The 25,765-nt window shown below is 50.9% G+C and overlaps 1 protein-coding gene across 1 annotated transcript in view; it reads left to right on the top strand.

Annotated features, from left to right (window-relative positions):
• Positions 1–24,543, top strand: part of LOC147119509 (uncharacterized) — a 148,365-nt gene extending 123,822 nt beyond the window's left edge. Inside the window, 1 exon segment of the mRNA XM_085984107.1 lies at positions 24,486–24,543. Within this exon segment, the coding sequence (XP_085840233.1) occupies positions 24,486–24,543 (58 nt within the window).
• The last annotated feature ends 1,222 nt before the right edge of the window (positions 24,544–25,765 follow it).

Raw genomic sequence — 25,765 nt, 5'->3', positions numbered from 1 at the left:
CACTCTCAGATACCAGCTCCTCCATCACCCACACACAGCCTGTCCCACTCTCAGATACCAGCTCCTCCATCACCCACACACAGCCTGTCCCACTCTCAGATACCAGCTCCTCCATCACCCACACACAGTCTGTCCCTCTCTCAGATACCAGCTCCTCCATCACCCACACACAACCTGTCCCACTCTCAGATACCAGCTCCTCCATCACACGCACACAGCCTGTCCCACTCTCAGATACCAGCTCCTCCATCACCCACACACAGTCTGTCCCACTCTCAGATACCAGCTCCTCCATCACCCACACACAGCCTGCCCCACTCTCAGATACCCGCTCCTCCATCACCCACACACAGCCTGTCCCACTCTCAGATACCAGCTCCTCCATCACCCACACACAGCCTGTCCCACTCTCAGATACCAGCTCCTCCATCACCCACACACAGCCTGTCCCACTCTCTGATACCAGCTCCTCCATCACCCACACACAGCCTGTCCCACTCTCAGATACCAGCTCCTCCACCACACACACACAGCCTGTTCCACTCTCAGATACCAGCTCCTCCATCACCCACACACAGCCTGTCCCACTCTCAGATACCAGCTCCTCCATCACTAACACACAGCCTGTCCCACTCTCAGATACCAGCTCCTCAATCACCCACACACAGCCTGTCCCAATCTCAGATACCCGCTCCTCCATCACTAACACACAGCCTGTCCCACTGTCAGAGACCAGCTCCTCCATCACCCACACACAGCCTGTCCCACTCTCAGATACCAGCTCCTCCATCACCCACACACAGCCTGTCCCACTCTCAGATACCAGCTCCTCCATCACTAACACACAGCCTGTCCCACTCTCAGATACCAGCTCCTCAATCACCCACACACAGCCTGTCCCAATCTCAGATACCCGCTCCTCCATCACTAACACACAGCCTGTCCCACTGTCAGAGACCAGCTCCTCCATCACCCACACACAGCCTGTCCCACTCTCAGATACCAGCTCCTCCATCACCCACACACAGCCTGTCCCACTCTCAGATACCAGCTCCTCCATCACCCACACAGCCTGTTCCACTCTCAGATACCAGCTCCTCCATCACCCACACACAGCCTGTCCCACTCTCAGATACCAGCTCCTCCATCACGAACACACAGCCTGTCCCACTCTCAGATACCAGCTCCTCCTTCACCCACACACAGCCTGTCCCACTCTCAGATACCAGCTCCTCCATCACCCACACACAGCCTGTCCCACTCTCAGATACCAGCTCCTCCATCACCCACATAAAGCCTGTCCCACTCTCAGATACCAGCTCCTCCATCACCCACACACAGCCTGTTCCACTCTCAGATACCAGCTCCTCCATCACCCACATACAGCCTGTCCCACTCTCAGATACCAGCTCCTCCATCACTAACACACAGCCTGTCCCACTCTCAGATACCAGCTCCTCCATCACCCACACACAGCCTGTCCCACTCTCAGATACCACCTCCTCCATCACCCACACACAGCCTGTCCCACACTCAGATACCAGCTCCTCCATCACTAACATACAGCCTGTCCCATTCTCAGATACCAGCTCCTCCATCACCCAAACACAGCCTGTCCCACTCTCAGGTACCAGCTCCTCCATCACCCACACACAGCCTGTCCCACTCTCAGATACCAGCTCCTCCATCACTAACACACAGCCTGACCCGCTCTCAGATACCAGCTCCCCCATCACCCACACACAGCCTGTCCCACTCTCAGATACCAGCTCCTCCATCACTAACACAGCCTGTCCCACTCTCACATACCAGCTCCTCCATCATCGACACACAGCCTGTCCCTCTCTCAGATACCAGCTCCTCCATCACCCACACACAGCCTGTCCCACTCTCAGATAGCAGCTCCTCCATCACCCAAACACAGCCTGTCCCACTCTCAGATACAAGCTCCTCCATCACCCACACACAGCCTGTCCGACTCTCTGATACCAGCTCCTCCATCACCCACACACAGCCTGTCCCACTCTCAGATACCAGCTCCTCCATCACCCACACACAGCCTGTCCCACTCTCTGATACCAGCTCCTCCATCACCCACACACAGCCTGTCCCACTCTCAGATACCAGCTCCTCCATCACCCACACACAGCCTGTCCCACTCTCAGATACCAGCTCCTCCATCACCCACACACAGCCTGTCCCACTCTCAGATACCAGCTCCTCCATCACTAACACAGGCTGTCCCACTCTTAGATACTAGCTCCTCCATCACCCACACACAGCCTGTCCCACTCTCTGATACCAGCTCCTCCATCACGCACACACAGCCTGTCCCACTCTCAGATACCAGCTCCTCCATCACCCACACACAGCCTGTCCCACTCTCAGATACCAGCTCCTCCATCACCCACACACAGCCTGTCCCTATCTCAGATATCAGCTCCTCCATCACCCACACAGCCTGTCCCACTCTCTGATACCAGCTCCTCCATCACGCACACACAGCCTGTCCCACTCTCAGATACCAGCTCCTCCATCACCCACACACAGCCTGTCCCACTCTCAGATACCAGCTCCTCCATCAACCACAAACAGCCTGTCCCTATCTCAGATACCAGCTCCTCCATCACCCACACACAGCCTGTCCCACTCTCAGATACCAGCTCCTCCATCACCCACACACAGCCTGTCCCACTCTCAGATACCAGCTCCTCCATCACCCACACAGAGCCTGTCCCACTCTCAGATACCAGCTCCTCCATCACCCACACACAGCCTGTCCCACACTCCGAAAGCAGCTCCTCCATCGCCCACACACAGCCTGTCCCACTCTCAGATACCAGCTCCTCCATCACTAACACACAGCCTGTCCCACACTCCGAAAGCAGCTCCTCCATCGCCCACACACAGGCTGTCCCACTCTCAGATACCAGCTCCTCCATCACCCACACACAGCCTGTCCCACACTCAGATACCAGCTCCTCCATCACCCACACACAGCCTGCCCCACTCTCAGATACCAGCTCCTCCATCACTAACACACAGCCTGTCCCACTCTCAGATACCAGCTCCTCCATCACTAACACACAGCCTGTCCCACTCTCAGATACCAGCTCCTCCATCACCCACACACAGCCTGTCCCACTCTCAGATACCAGCTCCTCCATCGCCCACACACAGCCTGTCCCACTCTCACATACCAGCTCCTCCATCACCCACACACAGCCTGTCCCACTCTCAGATACCAGCTACTCCATCACCCACACACAGCCTGTCCCACACTCAGATACCAGCTCCTCCATCACTAACATACAGCCTGTCCCATTCTCAGATACCAGCTCCTCCATCACCCACACACAGCCTGTCCCACTCTCAGATACCAGCTCCTCCATCACCCACACACAGCCTGTCCCACTCTCAGATACCAGCTCCTCCATCACCCACACACAGCCTGTCCCACTCTCAGATACCAGCTCCTCCATCACCCACATACAGCCTCTCCCACTCTCAGATGCCAGATGCTCCATCACCCACACACAGCCTGTCCCACTCTCAGATACCAGCTCCTCCATCACCCACACACAGCCTGTCCCACTCTCAGATACCAGCTCCTCCATCACTAACACACAGCCTGTCACACTCTCAGATACCAGCTCCTCCATCACACACACACAGCCTGTCCCACTCTCAGATACCAGCTCCTCCATCACCCAAACACAGGCTGTCCCACTCTCAGATACCAGCTCCTCCATCACCCACACACAGCCTGTCCTACTCTCAGATACCAGCTCCTCCATCACCCACACACAGCCTGTCCCACTCGCAGATACCAGCTCCTCCATCACTAACACACAGCCTGTCCCACTCTCAGATACCAGCTCCTCCATCACCCACACACAGCCTGTCCCACTCTCAGATAGCAGCTCCCCCATCACCCACACACAGCCTGTCCCACTCTCAGATACCAGCTCCTCCATCACCCACACACAGCCTGTCCCAATCTCAGATAGCAGCTCCTCCATCACCCACACACAGCCTGTCCCACTCTCAGATACCAGCTCCTCCATCACCCACACACAGCCTGTCCCAATCTCAGATAGCAGCTCCTCCATCACCCACACACAGCGTGTCCCACTCTCAGATACCAGCTCCTGAATCACCCACACACAGCCTGTCCCACTCTCAGATACCAGCTCCTCCATCACCCACACACAGCCTGTCCCACTCTCAGATACCAGCTCCTCCATCACCCACACACAGCCTGTCCCACTCTCAGATACCAGCTCCTCCATCACTAACTCACAGCCTGTCCCACTCTCAGATACCAGCTCCTCCATCACCCAAACACAGCCTGTCCCACTCTCAGATACCAGCTCCTCCATCACCCACACACAGCCTGTCCCACTCTCAGATACCAGCTCCTCCATTACCCACACACAGCCTGTCCCACTCTCAGATACCAGCTCCTCCATCACCCACACAACAGCCTGTCCCACTCTCAGATACCAGCTCCTCCATCACCCACACACAGCCTGTCCCACTCTCAGATACCAGTTCCTCCATCACCCACACACAGCCTGTCCGACTCTCAGATACCAGCTCCTCCATCACTAACACACAGCCTGTCCCACTCTCAGATACCAGCTCCTCCATCACCCACACACAGCCTGTCCCACTCTCAGATGCCAGCTCCTCCATCACCCACACACAGTCGGTCCCACTCTCAGATACCAGCTCCTCCATCACCCAAACACAGCCTGTCCCACTCTCAGATACCAGCTCCTCCATCACCCACACACAGCCTGTCCCACTCTCAGATACCAGATCCTCCATCACCCACACACAGCTTGTCCCACTCTAAGATACCAGGTCCTCCATCACCCACACACAGCTGTCCCACTCTCAGATACCAGCTCCTCCATCGCCCACACACAGCCTGTCCCACTCTCAGATACCAGCTCCTCCATCACCCACACACAGCCTGTCCCACTCTCAGATACCAGCTCCTCCATCACCCACACACAGCCTGTCCCACTCTCAGATACCAGCTCCTCCATCACTAACACACAGCCTGTCCCAGACTCAGATACCAGCTCCTCCATCGCCCACACACAGCCTGTCCCACTCTCAGATACCAGCTCCTCCATCACCCACACACAGCCTGTCCCACACTCAGATACCAGCTCCTCCATCACCCACACACAGCCTGTCCCACTCTCAGATACCAGCTCCTCCATCACTAACACACAGCCTGTCCCACTCTCAGATACCAGCTTCTCCATCACCCACACACAGCCTGTCCCACTCTCAGATACCAGCTCCTCCATCACTAACACACAGCCTGTCCCACTCTCAGATACCAGCTCCTCCATCACCCACACACAGCCTGTCCCACTCTCAGATACCAGCTCCTCCATCGCCCAGACACAGCCTGTCCCACTCTCCCATACCAGCTCCTCCATCACCCACACAGCCTGTCCCACTCTCAGATACCAGCTCCTCCATCACCCACACAGCCTGTCCCACTCTCAGATACCAGCTCCTCCATCACTAACACACAGCCTGTCCCACTCTCAGATACCAGCTCCTCCATCACCCACACACAGCCTGTCCCACTCTCAGATACCAGCTCCTCCATCACCCACACAGCCTGTCCCACTCTCAGATACCAGCTCCTCCATCACCCGCACACAGCCTGTCCCACGCTCAGATACCAGCTCCTCCATCACTAACACACAGCCTGTCCCACACTCAGATACCAGCTCCTCCATCGCCCACACACAGCCTGTCCCACTCTCAGATACCAGCTCCTCCATCACCCACACACAGCCTGTCCCACACTCAGATACCAGCTCCTCCATCACCCACACACAGCCTGTCCCACTCTCAGATACCAGCTCCTCCATCACTAACACACAGCCTGTCCCACTCTCAGATACCAGCACCTCCATCACCCACACACAGCCTGTCCCACTCTCAGATACCAGCTCCTCCATCACTAACACACAGCCTGTCCCACTCTCAGATACCAGCTCCTCCATCACCCACACTGCCTGTCCCACTCTCAGATACCAGCTCCTCCATCACTAACACACAGCCTGTCCCACTCTCAGATACCAGCTCCTCCATCACCCACACACAGCCTGTCCCACTCTCAGATACCAGCTCCTCCATCACCCACACAGCCTGTCCCACTCTCAGATACCAGCTCCTCCATCACTAACACACAGCCTGCCCCACTCTCAGATACCAGCTCCTCCATCACCCACACACAGCCTGTCCCACTCTCTGATACCAGCTCCTCCATCACTAACACAGCCTGTCCCACTCTCAGATACCAGCTCCTCCATCACTAACACACAGCCTGTCCCAATCTCAGATACCAGCTCCTCCATCACCCACACACAGCCTGTCCCACTCTCAGATACCAGCTCCTCCATCACTAACACAGCCTGTCCCAGTCTCAGATACCACCACCTCCATCACCCACACACAGTCTGTCCCACTCTCAGATACCAGCTCCTCCATCACCCACACACAGCCTGTCCCACTCTCAGATACCAGCTCCTCCATCACCCACACACAGCCTGTCCCACTCTCAGATACCAGCTCCTCCATCACCCACACACAGCCTGTCCCAGTCTCAAATACCAGCGCCTCCATCACTCACACACAGTCTGTCCCACTCTCAGATACCAGCTCCTCCATCAATAACACAGCCTGTCCCACTCTCAGATACCAGCTCCTCCATCACTAACACAGCCTGTCCCACTCTCAGATACCAGCTCCTCCATCACCCACACACAGCCTGTCCCACTCTCAGATACCAGCTCCTCCATCACTAACACAGCCTGTCCCACTCTCAGATACCAGCTCCTCCATCACCCACACACAGCCCATCCCACTCTCAGATACCAGCTCCTCCATCACCCACACACAGTCTGTCCCACTCTCAGATACCAGCTCCTCCATCACTAACACAGCCTGTCCCACTCTCAGATACCAGCTCCTCCATCACTAACACAGCCTGTCCCACTCTCAGATACCAGCTCCTCCATCACCCACACACAGCCTGTCCCACTCTCTGATACCAGCTCCACCATCACCCACACACAGCCTGTCCCACTCTCAGATACCAGCTCCTCCATCACCCACACACAGCCAGTCCCACTCTCAGATACCAGCTCCTCCATCACCCACACACAGCCTGTCCCACTCTCAGATACCAGCTCCTCCATCACCCACACACAGCCTGTCCCACTCTCAGATACCAGCTCCTCCATCACCCACACACAGCCGGTCCCACTCTCAGATACCAGCTCCTCCATCACCCACACACAGCCTGTCCCACTCTCAGATACCAGCTCCTCCGTCACCCACACACAGCCTGTCCCACTCTCAGATACCAGCTCCTCCGTCACCCACACACAGCCTGTCCCACTTTCAGATACCAGCTCCTCCGTCACCCACACACAGCCTGTCCCACTCTCAGATACCAGCTCCTCCGTCACCCACACACAGCCTGTCGCACTCTCAGATACCAGCTCCTCCATCACCCACACACAGCCTGTCGCACTCTCAGATACCAGCTCCTCCATCACCCACACACAGCCTGTCCCACTCTCAGATACCAGCTCCTCCATCACTAACACACAGCCTGTCCCACTCTCAGATACCAGCTCCTCCATCACTAACACACAGCCTGTCCCACTCTCAGATACCAGCTCCTCCATCACTAACACACAGCCTGTCCCACTCTCAGATACCAGCTCCTCCATCACCCACACACAGCCTGTCCCACTCTCAGATACCAGCTCCTCCATCACCCACACACAGCCTGTCCCACTCTCCGAAAGCAGCTCCTCCATCACCCACACACAGCCTGTCCCACTCTCAGATACCAGCTCCTCCATCACCCACACACAGCCTGTCCCAGTCTCAAATACCAGCGCCTCCATCACTCACACACAGTCTGTCCCACTCTCAGATACCAGCTCCTCCATCAATAACACAGCCTGTCCCACTCTCAGATACCAGCTCCTCCATCACTAACACAGCCTGTCCCACTCTCAGATACCAGCTCCTCCATCACCCACACACAGCCTGTCCCACTCTCAGATACCAGCTCCTCCATCACTAACACAGCCTGTCCCACTCTCAGATACCAGCTCCTCCATCACCCACACACAGCCCATCCCACTCTCAGATACCAGCTCCTCCATCACCCACACACAGTCTGTCCCACTCTCAGATACCAGCTCCTCCATCACTAACACAGCCTGTCCCACTCTCAGATACCAGCTCCTCCATCACTAACACAGCCTGTCCCACTCTCAGATACCAGCTCCTCCATCACCCACACACAGCCTGTCCCACTCTCTGATACCAGCTCCACCATCACCCACACACAGCCTGTCCCACTCTCAGATACCAGCTCCTCCATCACCCACACACAGCCAGTCCCACTCTCAGATACCAGCTCCTCCATCACCCACACACAGCCTGTCCCACTCTCAGATACCAGCTCCTCCATCACCCACACACAGCCTGTCCCACTCTCAGATACCAGCTCCTCCATCACCCACACACAGCCGGTCCCACTCTCAGATACCAGCTCCTCCATCACCCACACACAGCCTGTCCCACTCTCAGATACCAGCTCCTCCGTCACCCACACACAGCCTGTCCCACTCTCAGATACCAGCTCCTCCGTCACCCACACACAGCCTGTCCCACTTTCAGATACCAGCTCCTCCGTCACCCACACACAGCCTGTCCCACTCTCAGATACCAGCTCCTCCGTCACCCACACACAGCCTGTCGCACTCTCAGATACCAGCTCCTCCATCACCCACACACAGCCTGTCGCACTCTCAGATACCAGCTCCTCCATCACCCACACACAGCCTGTCCCACTCTCAGATACCAGCTCCTCCATCACTAACACACAGCCTGTCCCACTCTCAGATACCAGCTCCTCCATCACTAACACACAGCCTGTCCCACTCTCAGATACCAGCTCCTCCATCACTAACACACAGCCTGTCCCACTCTCAGATACCAGCTCCTCCATCACCCACACACAGCCTGTCCCACTCTCAGATACCAGCTCCTCCATCACCCACACACAGCCTGTCCCACTCTCCGAAAGCAGCTCCTCCATCACCCACACACAGCCTGTCCCACTCTCAGATACCTGCTCCTCCATCACTAACACACAGCCTTTCCCACTCTCTGATAGCAGCTCCTCCATCACCCACACAAAGCCTGTCCCACTCTCAGATACCAGCTCCTCCACCACCGACACACAGCCTGTCCCACTCTCAGATACCAGCTCCTCCATCACGCACACACAGCCTGTCCCACTTTCAGATACCAGCTCCTCCATCACTAACACACAGCCTGTCCCACTCTCCGATACCAGCTCCTCCATCACGAACACAGCCTTTCCCACTCTCAGATACCAGCTCCTCCATCACCCACACACAGCCTGTCCCACTCTCAGATACCAGCTCCTCCATCACCCACACACAGCCTGTCCCACTCTCAGATACCAGCTCCTCCATCACCCACACACAGTCTGTCCCACTCTCAGATACCAGCTCCTCCATCACCCACACACAACCTGTCCCACTCTCAGATACCAGCTCCTCCATCACACGCACACAGCCTGTCCCACTCTCAGATACCAGCTCCTCCATCACCCACACACAGTCTGTCCCACTCTCAGATACCAGCTCCTCCATCACCCACACACAGCCTGTCCCACTCTCAGATACCAGCTCCTCCATCACCCACACACAGCCTGTCCCACTCTCTGATACCAGCTCCTCCATCACCCACACACAGCCTGTCCCACTCTCAGATTCCAGCTCCTCCATCACCCACACACAGCCTGTCCCACTCTCAGATACCAGCTCCTCCATCACCCACACACAGCCTGTCCCACTCCCAGATACCAGCTCCTCCATCACCCACACACAGCCTGTCCCACTCTCAGATACCAGCTCCTCCATCACCCACACACAGCCTGTCCCACTCTCAGATACCAGCTCCTCCATCACTAACACAGCCTGTCCCACTCTCAGATACCAGCTCCTCCATCACCCACACACAGCCTGTCCCACTCTCAGATACCAGCTCCTCCATCACCCACACACAGCCTGTCCCACTCTCTGATACCAGCTCCTCCATCACTAACACACAGCCTGTCCCACTCGCAGATACCAGCTCCTCCATCACTAACACACAGCCTGTCCCACTCTCAGATACCAGCTCCTCCATCACCCACACACAGCCCGTCCCACTCTCAGATACCAGCTCCTCCATCACCCACACACAGCCTGTCCCACTCTCAGATACCAGCTCTTCCATCACCCACACACAGCCTGTCCCACTCTCAGATACCAGCTCCTCCATCAACCACACACAGCCTGTCCCACTCTCAGATACCAGCTCCTCCATCACCCACACACAGCCTGTCCCACTCTCAGATACCAGCTCTTCCATCACCCACACACACCCTGTCCCACTCTCAGATACCAGCTCCTCCATCATCCACACACAGGCTATCCCGCTCTCGTTCCCTTTTACCCGCTGTGTGCTGTACATGTACAGGAGTTGACACTGAGACACACACGGGCCGTACAGTGCCAGACGGGAGTGAATCATTCCCTTTTACCCGCTGTGTACTGTACATGTACAGGAGCTGACACTGAGACACACACGGGCCGTACTGTACCAGACGGGAGTGAATCGTTCCCTTTTACCCACTGTGTGCTGTACATGTACAGGAGCTGACACTGAGACACACAAGGGCCGTACTGTACCAGACGGGAGTGAATCGTTCCCTTTTACCCGCTGTGTGCTGTACATGTACAGGAGCTGACACTGAGACACACACGGGCCGTACTGTGCCAGACGGGAGTGAATCGTTCCCTTTTACCCGCTGTGTGCTGTACATGTACAGGAGCTGACACTGAGGCACACACGGGCCGTACAGTCCCAGACGGGAGTGAATCGTTCCCTTTTACCCGTTGTGTACTGTATATGTACTGGAGCTGACACTGAGGCACACACGGGCCGTACAGTACCAGACGGGAGTGAATCGTTCCCTTTTACCCGCTGTGTACTGTACATGTACAGCTGCTGACACTGAGACACACACGGGCCGTACAGTACCAGACGGGAGTGAATCGTTCTCTTTTACCCGCTGTGTGCTGTACATGTACAGGAGCTGACACTGAGACCCACACGGGCCGTACAGTACCAGACGGGACTGAAACGCTCCCTTTTTCCCGCTGTGTGCTGTACATCTACAGGAGCTAAACCTAGACACACACGGGCCGTACAGTACCAGACGGGAGTGAATCATTCCCTTTTACCCGCTGTGTAATGTACATGTGCTGGAGCTGAGACTGAGACTCACATGGGCCGTACAGTACCAGACGGGAGTGAATCATTCCCTTTTTCCCGCTGTGTACTGTACTGTACATGTACAGGAGCTGACACTGAGACACACACTGGCCAAACAGTACCAGACGGGAGTGAATCATTCCCTTTTACCCACTGTGTACTGTACTGTACATGTACAGGAGCTGACACTGAGACACACACGGGCCGTACAGTACCAGATGGGAATGAATCGTTCCCTTTTACCCCCTGCGTGCTGTACATGTACTGGAGCTGAGACTGAGACTCACTCGGGCCGTACAGTGTTATGTTCCTTAATAACTAGTCGTTTTTATTAAGAACAGCTAGCTTTTGCTAGACACTTTATTGAGCACATGTGGACTAGGTACAGTATCTGTAGAGGCCTCCATCTTGACAGCTGCCTTGTGGGTAGCCTAGTGCATCATGGGTAGCCCACTCTTATATACATACAGCACCACCTAGTGTACCATTCCAGAATGACAGGTTACTGATCATTACATCCCCCTTTCTTTGAGGGTAAGCAAAATCAGTATCAATCAATATCAATCAATAACAACATAAACATCTTCAACAGTCAATACATTTTCAATGTAGTTTTCTTTGTACTCAAACATTAAGTCTATCAGGCTTTTTTACTTCATGTGTGGATCTTCTCAGCACAGGTAAGTCTGATGTGTTTTCATGAGAGCCTGTATGTGTATTTGTGTTAGATTGTTCTGGTGGTGAGTGACAAGATTCAGTTGTGGCATTGTCATCGATTTGCTCTTCGATAGTCTCTTGTGTTTTTAGGAGGGAACTGCGGTTCCTCCTGAGAATCTGTCCTTCCTCAGTTCTAACAGTGTATGACCTTGGTCCTACTTCCTCAAGAACTGTAGCTTTCCTGTTCCATGCATCTGGATCCTCAATCCTGACAACATCATCCCTTGTCAATGGTTTCAGAGTTTTGGATGACTTGTCATAGTATGATTTCTGTTTCAGCTTTAACAGTTGAAGTCTCTGTCTCAGTTCCTTACTCTGCTTTTCTTTTGCACAGCAGGGTAGCGTGGTACGCAACTTGCAACCCATTAGGAGTTCAGCAGGTGAAGAACCAGAGTCTAAAGGTGAGGCTCGGTAACTCAGCAGGGCGAGATAAGGATCAGACTTGCTTTCTGTCGCTTTCTTCAGCAGCTGCTTGAGAACTTGAACACCTTTCTCTGCCTTACCATTTGACTGAGCATACAAAGGACTGGATGTGATGTGCTGAAAGTCATAATGTGCTGCAAACTTTTGCCACTCCTTACAGTTGAAGCACGGACCATTGTCGCTAACAGCAATCCTGGGAATTCCATGTCTGGCGAAGATGGATTTCACATGCATTATGACTCTGCTTGCTGTGGTGCTTGAGAGCAGCGCCATCTCAGGATAGTTAGAATAGTAGTCAATCAGTATTAGATAGTCTTTACCATTTAAATGAAAAAGGTCCATACCAACCTTTTGCCATGGTGCTGTTGGTATGTCAGCTACTATCATTGGTTCCTTTGCTTGTTTGTTTTGGTGTTTCTGACATGTCACGCATTTGCCTATCATGTTCTCAATGTCCTTATTTATGCCAGGCCAATAAACAGTGCCTCTTGCCCTCCGTTTGCATTTTTCAATTCCGAGGTGTCCCTCATGAATCCTTTTGAGCATGTCTTGACGTAGAGCCTGTGGAATGACTATTCTGTTCTGTTTTAGTAATAGTCCACTTGCGACACTCAATTCTGACATTATGTGAAAATATTTTGGACAGGAACCTTTTGGCCAACCATGATGAATGTTCTCTATTACTGTTTGTAATACTGTATCTTTTACTGTTTCTTCTGCTATTTGCTTTGATTTTGTGTCTGACACGGGCAGCGCAGCAGTGACCATACTCACATGAACATCCACGTCTTCTTCAGTAGAGCTCACATGACTCATTGTGGGTGCTCGGGATAGTGCATCTGCTAACACTATGTGTTTGCCTGGTGTGTAGATCAGTTCAAAGGCATATCTTTGCGGCTTCATCATGAGTTGTTGAATCCTTGGAGACATCTCATTCAGGTTCTTTTTTATGATGGCAACCAGTGGGCTGTGGTCTGTCTCAACTGTGAAGGTGGGAAGTCCATATATGTAGCCATGAAACTTTTCTAGTCCAACTACCAAGCCTAGACATTCCTTTTCAATCTGGGCATATCGACACTCAGTATCAGTCATAGACATGGAGGCATAGGCAACAGGCTTCCAATCTTCACCCTCTGCTTGTAGCAAGACCGCACCTGGGCCATCTTTTGATGCATCCATTGACACTTTGATTCTTTTTGTTGGGTCAAAGAAGGTGAGTACAGGTGTGGTTGTCAGCACTGTTTTGAGGTTCATCCACTCTTGTTCATGTCTTTCTGTCCATGCGAACTCATTTGTTTTACGTAGCAGGTCTCGCAGACAGGCTGTCTTAGCTGACAAGTTAGGAATGAACTTTCCAATGAAGTTTATCATCCCCATGATGCGTAGCACTCCTTTTTTGTCAGTGGGTCGGGGCATTTTGAGTATGGCGTTTACTTTTTCCATATCTGGCTCTATTCCTTTACCAGATAGATTATCTCCTAGGAAAGTGACTTCCTGGACGCCAAACTGACACTTGGCTTTGTTGAGCTTCAGTCCATTCCGGCGTATGCTCTGTAGCACTTTAGTCAGCCGCTCATTGTGTTCTTTCAGTGTGGAGCCCCAGATGATGATGTCATCAACATAGACCCGGACTCCTTCCAGGCCTTCAATTATGTGTTCCATCGCTCTATGAAAGATTTCAGATGCAGATATTATCCCGAAAGGCATTCTGAGGAAACAATACCTGCCAAATGGTGTGTTGAAGGTACAGTATTTGGTGCTCTCTTCATCCAGTTTTAGTTGCCAAAATCCTTATGAGGCATCGAGCTTTGTAAAGTATCTGGCACCTGACATTTCACTGGTGATTTTTTCTCGCTTGGGAATCTGGTAGTGTTCACGTTTTATGTTTGCATTTAAGTCCTTTGGATCCATGCATATTCTTAGATCATTGTTCTTTTTCTTTACACATACCATGGAGTTAACCCAGTCTGTTGGCTCTTCGACTTTCCTGATGACTCCTAGTGTGGTCATTCTGTCCAGTTCATCCTTGAGCCGGTCACGCAGGGGTGCTGGAACTCTTCGTGGAGCATGTACCACTGGCTGAGCATCCTCCTTTAGCTGGATCTTGTAAGTGAATGGTAGAACTCCAAATCCTTTGAACACATCCTGGAAATTATTCACTACAGAATCCATTGAGTCATCTGGTCTGCTTATGGCACAGTTTATACGGTAGACTCTCTTGACCAGTTCTAAGTCCTCACACGCTTTGTCACCCAGTAGTGAATCAAGTCCTTCAGCCACAACAGAAAACATGAGATGATGCACTTTGTCTTTGACTGTCACTTTAAGTCTGCATACACCTAAGCTATCTATTTTCAGTCCATTATAGTCCTTCAGTAGTACTGAGTTTTTCTGTATTTTGGGCTTTTCTTTCATATTTTTAATGTCACTCATACTGATTAAGTTTGCTTTTGCCCCAGTGTCTAGTTTCAATGTAACTAATGCTGCATTTACCTGCAGTGGGATCATCCATTTGTCCTCTTTTACTGCATTAATTTTATGTTCAGCATTGTCCATATCTGAGGGCTGCACATTTTCGGTATCATTTTTGACATTGTCACATGACACCATTCATACAAAAAATGTCTCACTTAAATCAGTGTCCTCAATCATATTGACTTGTTGCCCTTTCTTTGTTTTTAATTTTGAAAAGCATTGTTTGGCAAAGTGATTCTTTCCATGACATTTTGTGCACATTTTTCCAAACGCTGGACATTGTTTTAACTGGTGTTTGTAACCACAGCGTTTACAATTAAACATTCCTTCCTCCGATTGCTTTTCACTTCTGTTCGGCCCATGTTTCTTCCCCTTGTAGGACACTGCACCGACAGCAGCACTTACTGCAATCGCATCATCATTGATTTCACTGAAAGTCTTGGCATGCTTTTGAGCTGGCTTGGCATATTTTCACCGCATTTCCCAAATTTAGTTCGGCTTCTCTCAACAGACGTTCCCTGACTTTTTTTTATCATGAATACCAAACACAATCTGGTCACGAATCATGGATGCTTTCAGCTCAGAGAAATTACATGTCTGTGCTTTCAGTTTCAGATCAGTCAAAAAGCTATCAAAAGTCTCATTTTGCTGTTGTGTCCAAGAACGGAAGATGTTCCTCTCATAGGTTTCATTCTTTTTGGGCGAACAATGTGTATCAATCTTCTTTAGCACATCGTCTAATTTTTCTCTGTTCTCCTCTGGATTAAATACAAATGTATTAAATACCTCTATCGCCTGTGGGCCTGCAACCGTGAGCAGCAACGCTATTTTCCTTGCGTCTGGCTTCGTACCGTACCCGATGGCAGCAATGTAGAGGTCAAATGGTTGTTTAAAAGTCTGCCAATTGTAGTCGATATTTCCTGTGAGTTTCAAATGCTCTGGTGGCTTCAAATTCTCCATGTCGCATTGCATAATATTCAGCAGATCTTACCAATCCTGGTACCATGTTATGTTCATTAATAACTAGTCATTTTTATTAAGAACAGCTAGCTTTCGCTAGACACTTTATTGAGCACATGTGGACTAGGTACAATATCTGTAGAGGCCTCCATCTTGACTGCTGCCTTGTGGGCAGCCTAGTGCATCATTGGTAGCCCACTCTTATATACATACAGCACCACCTAGTGTACCATTCCAGAATGACAATTTACTGATCATTACATACAGTACCAGACGGGAGTGACTCATTCCCTTTTACCCGCTGTGTACTGTACATGTACAGGAGCTGACACTGAGACTCACACGGGCCATACAGTACCAGACGGGAGTGAAGCATTCCCTTTTACCTGCTGTGTGCTGTACATGTACAGCAGCTGACACTGAGACACACACGGGCCGTACAGTAACAGACGGGAGTGAATCGTTCCCTTTTACCTGCTGTGTGCTGTACATGTACGGGAGCTGTCACTGAGACACACATGGGCCGTACAGTATCAGACGGGAGTGAATCGTTCCCTTTTACCCGCTGTGTGCTGTACATGTACAGGAGCTGACACTGAGACACACACGGGCCATACAGTACCAGACGGGAGTGAATCGTTCCCTTTTACCCACGGTGTACTATACATGTACATGAGCTGTCACTGAGACACACACGGGCCGTACAGCACCAGACAGGAGTGAATCGTTCCCTTTTACCCGCTGTGTGCTGTACATGTACAAGAGCTGACACTGAGACACACACGGGCCGTACAGTGCCAGACGGGAGTGAATCGTTCCCTTTTACCCGCTGTGTGCTGTACATGTACAGGAGCTGACACTGAGACACACACGGGCTGTACAGTACCAGACGGGAGTGAATCGTTCCCTTTTACCCGCTGTGTACTGTACATGTACAGGAGCTGACACTGAGGCACACACGAGCCGTACAGTACCAGACGGAAATGAATCGTTCCCTTTTACCCGCTGTGTACTGTACATGTACTGGAGCTGAAACTGAGACACACACGAGCCGTACAGTACCAGACGGGAGTGAATCATTCCCTTTCACCGCTGTGTACTGTACATGTACAGGAGCTGACACTGAGACACACACGGGCCGTACAGTACCAGACGGGAGTGAATTGTTCACTTTTACCCGCTGTGTACTGTACATGTACTGGAGCTGACACTGAGACACACACGGGCCATACAGTACCAGACGGGAGTGAAACGTCCCCTTTTACCCGCTGTGTGCTGCACATGTACAGGAGCTGACACTGAGACACACACGGGCCGTACAATACCAGACGGGAGTGAATCGTTCCCTTTTACCCGCTGTGTGCTGTACATGTACAGGAGCTGAAATTGAGGCACACACGAGCCGTACATTACCAGACGGGAGTGAATTGTTCCTTTTACCCGCTGTGTTCTGTACATGTACAGGAGCTGACACTGAGACACACATGGGCCGTACATTACCAGACGGGAGTGAATTGTTCCTTTTACCCGCTGTGTTCTGTACATGTACAGGAGCTGACACTGAGACACACACGGGCCGTACAGTACCAGACGGCAGTGAATCGTTCCCTTTTACCCACTGTGTGCTGTACATGTACAGGAGCTGACACTGAGACACACACGGGCCGTACAGTACCAGACGGCAGTGAATCATTCCCTTTTACCTGCTGTGTACTGTCCATGTACAGGAGCTGACACTGAGACACACACGGGCCGTTGTAAGGCTCACAAAATACACAGATTCCCCCAAAGTAAGAAAAAGAAGAGATATTGGACTGTTTCAAATAATATTGGGCCAAAGGGGACCTAAAATCAAAACCCCAGGAAGATTTGACTAATTTAAAAGGCATATTCAGGCCTGTGGAAAAAAGCTGCAACAAAAGGAACTGGTTGGACACTGGGACAGTCAGTTTGGGTATTGGAAAAGCCAGATTGTCTGAGAATGTTCTGGGTCGTCCCAGTCATTCTACATAAAGACAATAAGCCCACGGAAAAGACTGTTCCCGCCGAAACCTACAGGGCCACCAAGAACATGAATAATACAATACATGCCACTAGTCAACGAAAGAAACCCTGGCCCCCAGCAGGAGAAAACAATCAAACAACAGTTTAAAACCACTCAGAAAGATTTCCAAAAACATTTTGCACATTTAAACTGATTTCGAAGCAGTCCCGAAACCAGTTAAAGGCCAATTAAAAATAGATGGGACCAGCCCCGAAACTCAATGAGAATTTAAACCTATTAAAATTAACGAGCCCGCCAAAATTAACAATGGACCGGAGGAGATTTGGCGGTCAGATAAGCCAGGCCTCAACACAGTATAATTGAGGCCTGCTTGTTCAGAAAAGGGGGTTGTAACGGGCAGTTGAGAAAGAAGACCGTTTGACAGTACAGTTCGAGTTGAGAGAGTCAGTTGAGGACACAGCTCAAGAAGGTTCAAGTTCAGTACAGGAGAGAGAATGTACGGTTCAGAAAAGGCATTACTCATTATCATCATCACCGTACTTAGTCGGAGGATCAGAGACTTGAGGAAAGAAGAACAGAACGAAAGGAAAAAAGGAATCGCGGCAACCAAAGGCCTTAAGAAACCAACAACTAACAATATTACCACCAATTAGGTAATATTGGGCCACCGCGACCAACAAGAAACCAACCAACAAGAAGTCAAAAATTTGCAAGTTTGTTTTCCACTCTACAAGCTAGCCTGACTTACCCCTGGGTAAGATTTGACACGAAAGACTCTAAAAACTATACCTAACCAAAGGAAATTGGGTACATACCCGATAAATCCAATACGCATCCAACCGCATCAGCGGACAGGCGAAGACTGAAAACCCAACGCAGGTGCAGTCTTCCACCACGTCCGGGGTACGGCAGGCCCCAACCGCCACACCTAAAGAGAACCCCGAAATCGCGAACCTCTACAATCTGTCAAGAAAGTCGTTTGGTGAGCATTTTCTGGTCCTCTGGAATTCAACCTAGTTAGTGTAGTGGGATTGGGAGGGTAAGGTATTTCTGTCTACTGTCATTCTCCCTCGCATATTCCGAAGTGTACCCCCTTTTAGAGTATAAGATTTATTGTATTGTATATTTTCCTGACTAAAAATAAAAATCTCTATTCTTTTGACCAACTCAGTTGTCTGTTGCAATTCATTACAACCCCCAAATAAGTCCAAAGTCTAGAACCAAGGGAGTGGGAGCAATTCGAACCGCTCAGGGAGTCAGAGGTGAAGTTGACCACACACACCACACCTTACACCATACAGTACCAGACGGGAGTGAATCGTTCCCTTTTACCCACTGTGTACTGTACATGTACAGGAGCTGACACTGAGACACACACGGGCCGTACAGCACCAGACGGGAGTGAATCGTTCCATTTTACCCGCTGTGTGCTGTACATGTACAGGAGCTGACACTGAGACACACACGGGCCGTACAGTACCAGACGGGAGTGAATCGTTCCCTTTTACCCGCTGTGTGCTGTACATGTACAGGAGCTGACACTGAGACACACACGGGCTGTACAGTACCAGACAGGAGTGAATCGTTCCCTTTTACCCGCTGTGTGCTGTACATGTACAGAAGCTGACACTGAGGCACACATGGGCCGTACAGTACCAGACGGGAGTGAATCATTCCCTTTTACCCACTGTGTACTGTACATGTACAGGAGCTGATACTGAGACACACACGGGCCGTACAATACCAGATGGGTGCGAATTGTTCCCTTTTACCCGCTGTGCACTGTACATGTACAGGAGCTGACACTGAGACACACACAGGCCGTACATTACCAGACAAGATTGAATCGTTCCCTTTTACCCGCTGTGCACTGTCCATGTACAGGAGCTGACACTGAGACACACACAGGCCGTACAGTACCAGACGGGAGTGAATCGTTCCCTTTTACCCGCTGTGTGCTGTACATGTACAGGAGCTGACACTGAGGCACACACGGGCCGTACAGTACCAGACCGGAGTGAATCGTTCCCTTTTACCCGCTGTGTGCTGTACATGTACAGGAGCTGACATTGAGACACACACGGGCCGTACAGTACCAGACGGGAGTGAATCGTTCCCTTTTACCCGCTGTGTGCTGTACATGTACAGGAGCTGACACTGAGACACACACGGGCCGTACAGTACCAGACAAGATTGAATCGTTCCCTTTTACCCGCTGTGTGCTGTACATGTACCGGAGCTGACACTGAGACACACAGGGACCATACAGTACCAGACGGGAGTGAATCGTTCCCTTTTACCCGCTGTGTGCTGTACATGTACAGGAGCTGACACTGAGACACACACGGGACGTACAGTACCAGACGGGAGTGAATCGTTCCCTTTTACCCCCTGTGCACTGTCCATGTACAGGAGCTGACACTGAGACACAGACGGGTCTTACAGTACCAGACGGGAGTGAATAGTGCCATTTTACCCGCTGTGTGCTGTACACGTACAGGAGCTGACGCTGAGACACACACGGGCCGTACAGTACCAGACGGGAGTGAATTGTTCCCTTTTACCTGCTGTGTGCTATAACATGTACAGGAGCTGACACTGAGACCCACACGGGCCGTACAGTACCAGACGGGAGTGAATCGTTCCCCTTTACCTGCTGTGTGCTGCACATGTACAGGAGCTGATAATGAGACACACACGGGCCGTACAGTACCAGACGGGAGTGAATAGAAACATAGAAACATACAAACATAGAAGATAGGAGCAGGAGTAGGCCATTTGGCCCCTCGAGCCTGCTCCGCCATTCAATGCGATCATGGCTGATCATCCAACTTCAGTACCCAGTCCCTGCTTTCTCCCCATACCCCTGGATCCCTTTAGCCTTAAGAAATATATCCAACTCTTTCTTGATTATATTTAATGAATTGGCCTCTACTGTCTTCTGTGCTAGAGAATTCCATAGGTTCACTACTCTCTGGGTGAAGAAATTCCTCCTCATTTCTGTCCTAAAAGGCCTACCCCTTATCCTTAGACTGTGACCCCTGGTTCTGGATTCCCCAACCATCGGGAACATCCTCCATGCATCTAGTCTGTTCAGTCCTGCCAGAATTTTAAAAGTTTCAATGAGATCCCCTCTCATTCTTCTAAACTCCAGCGAGTACAAGCCCAATCGACCTAATCTCTCCTCATACGTCATTCCTGCCATCCCAGGTATCAGCCTGGTGAATCTTCTCTGAACTCCTTCCATGGCAAGAATATCCTTCCTCAGATAAGGCGACCAAAACTGCACACAATACTCAAGATGTGGTCTCACCAAGGCCCTGTACAACTGCAGCAAGACATCCTTGTTCTTGTACTCAAACCCTCTCGCTACGAAGGCCAACATACCATTTGCCTTCTTAACCGCCTGCTGCACCTGCATGCTTACCTTCAGCGACTGGTGCACAAGGACACCCAGGTCTCGTTGCACTTCCCCTTCTCCCAATCTATTGCCATTCAGATAATAATCTGCCTTCCTGTTTTTGACACCAAAGTGGATAACCTCACATTTATCCACATTATACTGCATCTGCCATGCTTCTGCCCAATCACCCAACCTGTCCAAATCATCCTGTAGTTTCTCAGCATCCTCCTCACAGCACACACGCCCACCCAGCTTTGTGTCATCTGCAAATTTGGAGATATTACATCTAGTTCCCTTGTCTAGATCATTAATATATATTGTGAATAGCTGGGGTCCAAGGACCGATCCCTGCGCTACCCCACTAGTCACTGCCTGCCACTCTGAAAAAGACCCGTTTATTCCAACTCTTTGCTTTCTATCTGCCAACCAGTTCTCTATCCAAGTCAATACCTTGCCCCCAATCCCATGTGCCTTAACTTTACACGCTAATCTCTTATGTGGGACCTTATCGAAAGCCTTCTGAAAGTCCAAATACACCACATCCACTGGTTCTCCCTTATCTATTTTACTAGTTCCATCCTCAAAAAATTCCAGTAGATTAGTCAAGCACGATTTACCTTTTGTAAATCCATGTTGACTTTGTCCGATCCTGTCACTGTTTTCCAAGTGCTCTGCTATTACATCTTTTATAATGGACTCTAGCATTTTCCCCACTACCGATGTCAGGCTTACCGGTCTGTAATTCCCCGTTTTCTCTCTACCACCTTTTTTGAACAGTGGGGTAACATTAGCTACCCTCCAATCCATGGGTCCTGTTCCAGATTCCATCGAATGTTGGAAGATGACCAGCAATGCATCTACTATTTCTAGGGCCACTTCCTTAAGTACCCTAAGATGTAGATTATCAGGCCATGGGGATTTATCGGCCTTCAATCCCATCAATTTCTCTAACACCATTTCCCTACAAATACTGATTTCATTCAGTTCCTCCCTCTCATTAGACCCTATGTTCCCCAACATCTCTGGGAGGTTATTTGTGTCCTCCTTTGTGAAGACAGAACTAAAATATGTATTTAATTGGTCTTCCATTTCTTTGTTCCCCATTATAAATTCCCCTGATTCTGACTGCAAGGGACCTCCGCTTGACGTCACCAATCTTTTTCTCTTCACATATCGATAAAAGCTTTTACAGTCAGTTTTTATGTTCCCTGCAAGCTTACCCTCATATTCTATTTTCCCTTTCGTAATTAATCGCTTTGTCCTCCTTTGTTGAATCCTAAACTGCTCCCAATCCTCTTGATTCCTGCTTTTTCTGGCCAATTTATATGCCCTCTCCTTGGATCTTATGCTATCCCTAATTTCCCTCGTTAGCCACGGTTGAGTCACCTTTTTTGTTTTATTTTTATGCCAAACTGGGATGAACAAATTCTGTAGTTCATCCATGCGGTCTTTGAATGTTTGCCATTGCCTATCCACCGTCAACCCTTTGAGTGACATTCCCCAGTCAACCCTACCCAACTCGTGCCTCATAACATCGTAGTTTCCTTTATTTAAATTCAGGACCCTAGTCTCTGAGTCAACTACTTCATTCTCCATCTTAATGAAGAACTTGATCATATTATGATCACTCCGACCCAAGGGGCTCGTACCACAAGATTGCTAATTAATCCTTTCTCGTTACATAATACCCAGTCTAAGATGGCCTGATCTCTGGTTGGTTCCTCGACATATTGGTCCAGGAAACCATCCCATAAACACTCCAGGAATTCCTCCTCCACAGCATTGTTACTAATTTGGTTAGCCCAATCTATATGTAGATTAAAGTCACCCATGATGACTGCTGTGCCCTTTTTGCACGCTTCTCTAATTTCTTTTAATGCCATCCTCAACCTCCACATTACTGTTTGGAGGTCTATATACCACTCCCACTAATGTTTTCTGCCCCTTGGTATTTCTCAGTTCTACCCATACAGATTCCAAATCATCAGAGCTAATATCCTGCCTTACAATTGTGTTAATCCCTTCTTTAACCAGTAATGCTACCCCACCTCCCTTTCCTTTTTGCCTATCTTTCCTGAATATTGAATACCCCTGGATGTTGAGTTCCCAGCCTTCGCCACCCTGGAGCCATGTTTCCGTAATCCCAATCAAATCATATTCGTTTACCTCTATTTGCGCAGCTAATTCATCCACCTTATTACGAATGCTCCTCGCATTAAGACACAAAGCCTTACCCTTTTACCCGCTGTGTGCTGTACATGTACAGGAGCTGACACTGAGACACACACGGGCCGTACATTACCAGACGGGAGTGAATCATTCCCTTTTACCCGCTGTGTACTGTACATGTACAGGAGCTGACACTGATACACACACAGCTCAGGACATCCCAAACGCTTTACAGCCAATGAAGTACTTTTGGAAGTGTAGTAGCTGTTGCAATGCCGGAAAGGCGGCGTTCAGTTTTCATACAGCAAGAACCCACAAACAGCGAAGTGATAAATGACCAGTCGATCTCTTTTAGCGATGTTGGTTGAGTGATAAATATTGTGGCCGCAGGACACCGGCGAGAACGTTCCTCCCCCCCTTGCTCCTTCTTCGAATCTTTGACGCCTATCTGAGAGGGCAGACGGGGGGCGGGGGTGGGGCGACCCTCGGTGTTAACCTCTCATCCGAAAGACGGCACCTCCGACAGCGCTGCGCTCCCCTCAGTACTGGCACCGGGAGCGTCAGCCTAGATTTTTTTTTTGTGCTCATGTCTCTGGAGAGGGAATTTGAGGCCACGCCCTTCTGAGGCAAGAGTGAAGCCCACTGAGCCACAACTGATAGCAAGTTAGACCCCTTCCCAGAGTAATTTCAAACACCGATAAACGGTTGCATTACCTGAAGGAACGTCCCTTTCTGCCTGTCAAGTAGAAGCCTGCGGTAAGGGATGTGTTGAAATCCCTGCTCGCCGTGCCAGAAGTACTTAGAGGCATTGGCACTGCTGCACGCATCTCCGCCTCCTTTCCCCCCCCCCCACCACCTTCTAAACTCTCCAACACATCTGCTACTGATTCTATCTGCTATTTCCTGAATTGATGCCAGAATGAGAAATGGGCTTGACGCAACTAAAGTTCACACTGCCAGCGGCTCGCAGAGCTGAGGAAAGCTCTCCGTCCCCCGCAGCAGAAATTGACCTTTTAACCTCAGGGCTGCAGCGGGGGTGGCGGGGGCAGGGGCAGGGGGGGGCGGCGGTGGAGGTCGAAGTTATGCTGCAGCCGGACAAAGCCTTGGTCAGACCGCACCTGGAGCACTGCGCTCAGCTCTGGGGGCCACCGGCACCTCAGGAAGGGTGTCTTGGCCTCGGCGGCAGTGCAGCGCAGGATCACCAGAATAATCGCTGGACCCCAACGTTCCCATTAGCCGGGCGGCGCTCTGGAGGTCCCGCGCAGAATTTTGAATGAGCTGCCCAGCCCCCTTAAAGGGGCCGCACGGCCCAAGAAAAATATTGGAGAGAGCATCACCGCACGGCAAGGGTTAAGTTACGAGGAGAAATTACGCAAAATTAGGGCTGTATTTCCTGCAACTTAGATGGTTCAGGAGTGATCTGATCAAAGTTTTTGAGATATTAAGGGGAACCTAGGGGATTCTAGGGGCTAAAAATTGAGTAGCGCCCCATTAAAGGGGAGGGGCCTTGCGCAACGCAACCCGGGACCCAGCTGGGCCCCCGGGGATCGGGAGCACCGGCAAAAGAGCCCGGCACTCAAGAGAAGAGCCGGGCTCTTGGAGCGCAGCCGAGTGCTAACGGGAGGCACAAAGCAACCTAATTTTTCCCCCTCGGGCTCTAGGGGGCGTCGTCTAAAAATTAGAACCAGATCTTTCAGGAGTGAAGTTGGGAAACACTTCGAGACACAAAGGGTGGTAGAAGTTTGGAACTCTCTTCCGCAAACAGCAACTGATGTCAATTGTTAATTTTAAATCTGAGGTTGGCAGGTTTCCGTTAACCAAAGGTATTCAGGGATACGGGGCAAAGGTGGGCGTGTGGAGTTAGGTCGCAGATCAGCCCTGATCTCATTGAATGGCGGAGCAGGCTCGAGGGGCTCAATGGCCTACTGCTGTGGCTATGGCAACCTGAGGTCAACTCCAGCCTCAGGCCGAGGAGGAGAATGGCCTCCTCTCTCCAATAACGAAAGACTTGCATTTCCACAGCGCCTTTCACAGCCTCAGGACGTCCCAAAGAGCTTTACAGCCAATGAAGTCGTTTTTTTGAAGTGGAGTCACTGTTGTAATGTGGGAAACGCGGGCAGCCAATTTGCACACAGCAAGATCCCACAAACAGCAGCGTGATAAATGACCAGATCAACTGTCTTAGTGATATTATGCGA

Source organism: Somniosus microcephalus, chromosome 4, assembly GCF_052327205.1.
Source record: "Somniosus microcephalus isolate GS21.2 chromosome 4, FLI_Smic_1.0, whole genome shotgun sequence".
Taxonomy (NCBI): Eukaryota; Metazoa; Chordata; class Chondrichthyes; order Squaliformes; family Somniosidae; genus Somniosus; species Somniosus microcephalus.
Note: the sequence above shows the minus strand (reverse complement) of the source record. Positions and strands in the feature narration are given on the sequence as shown.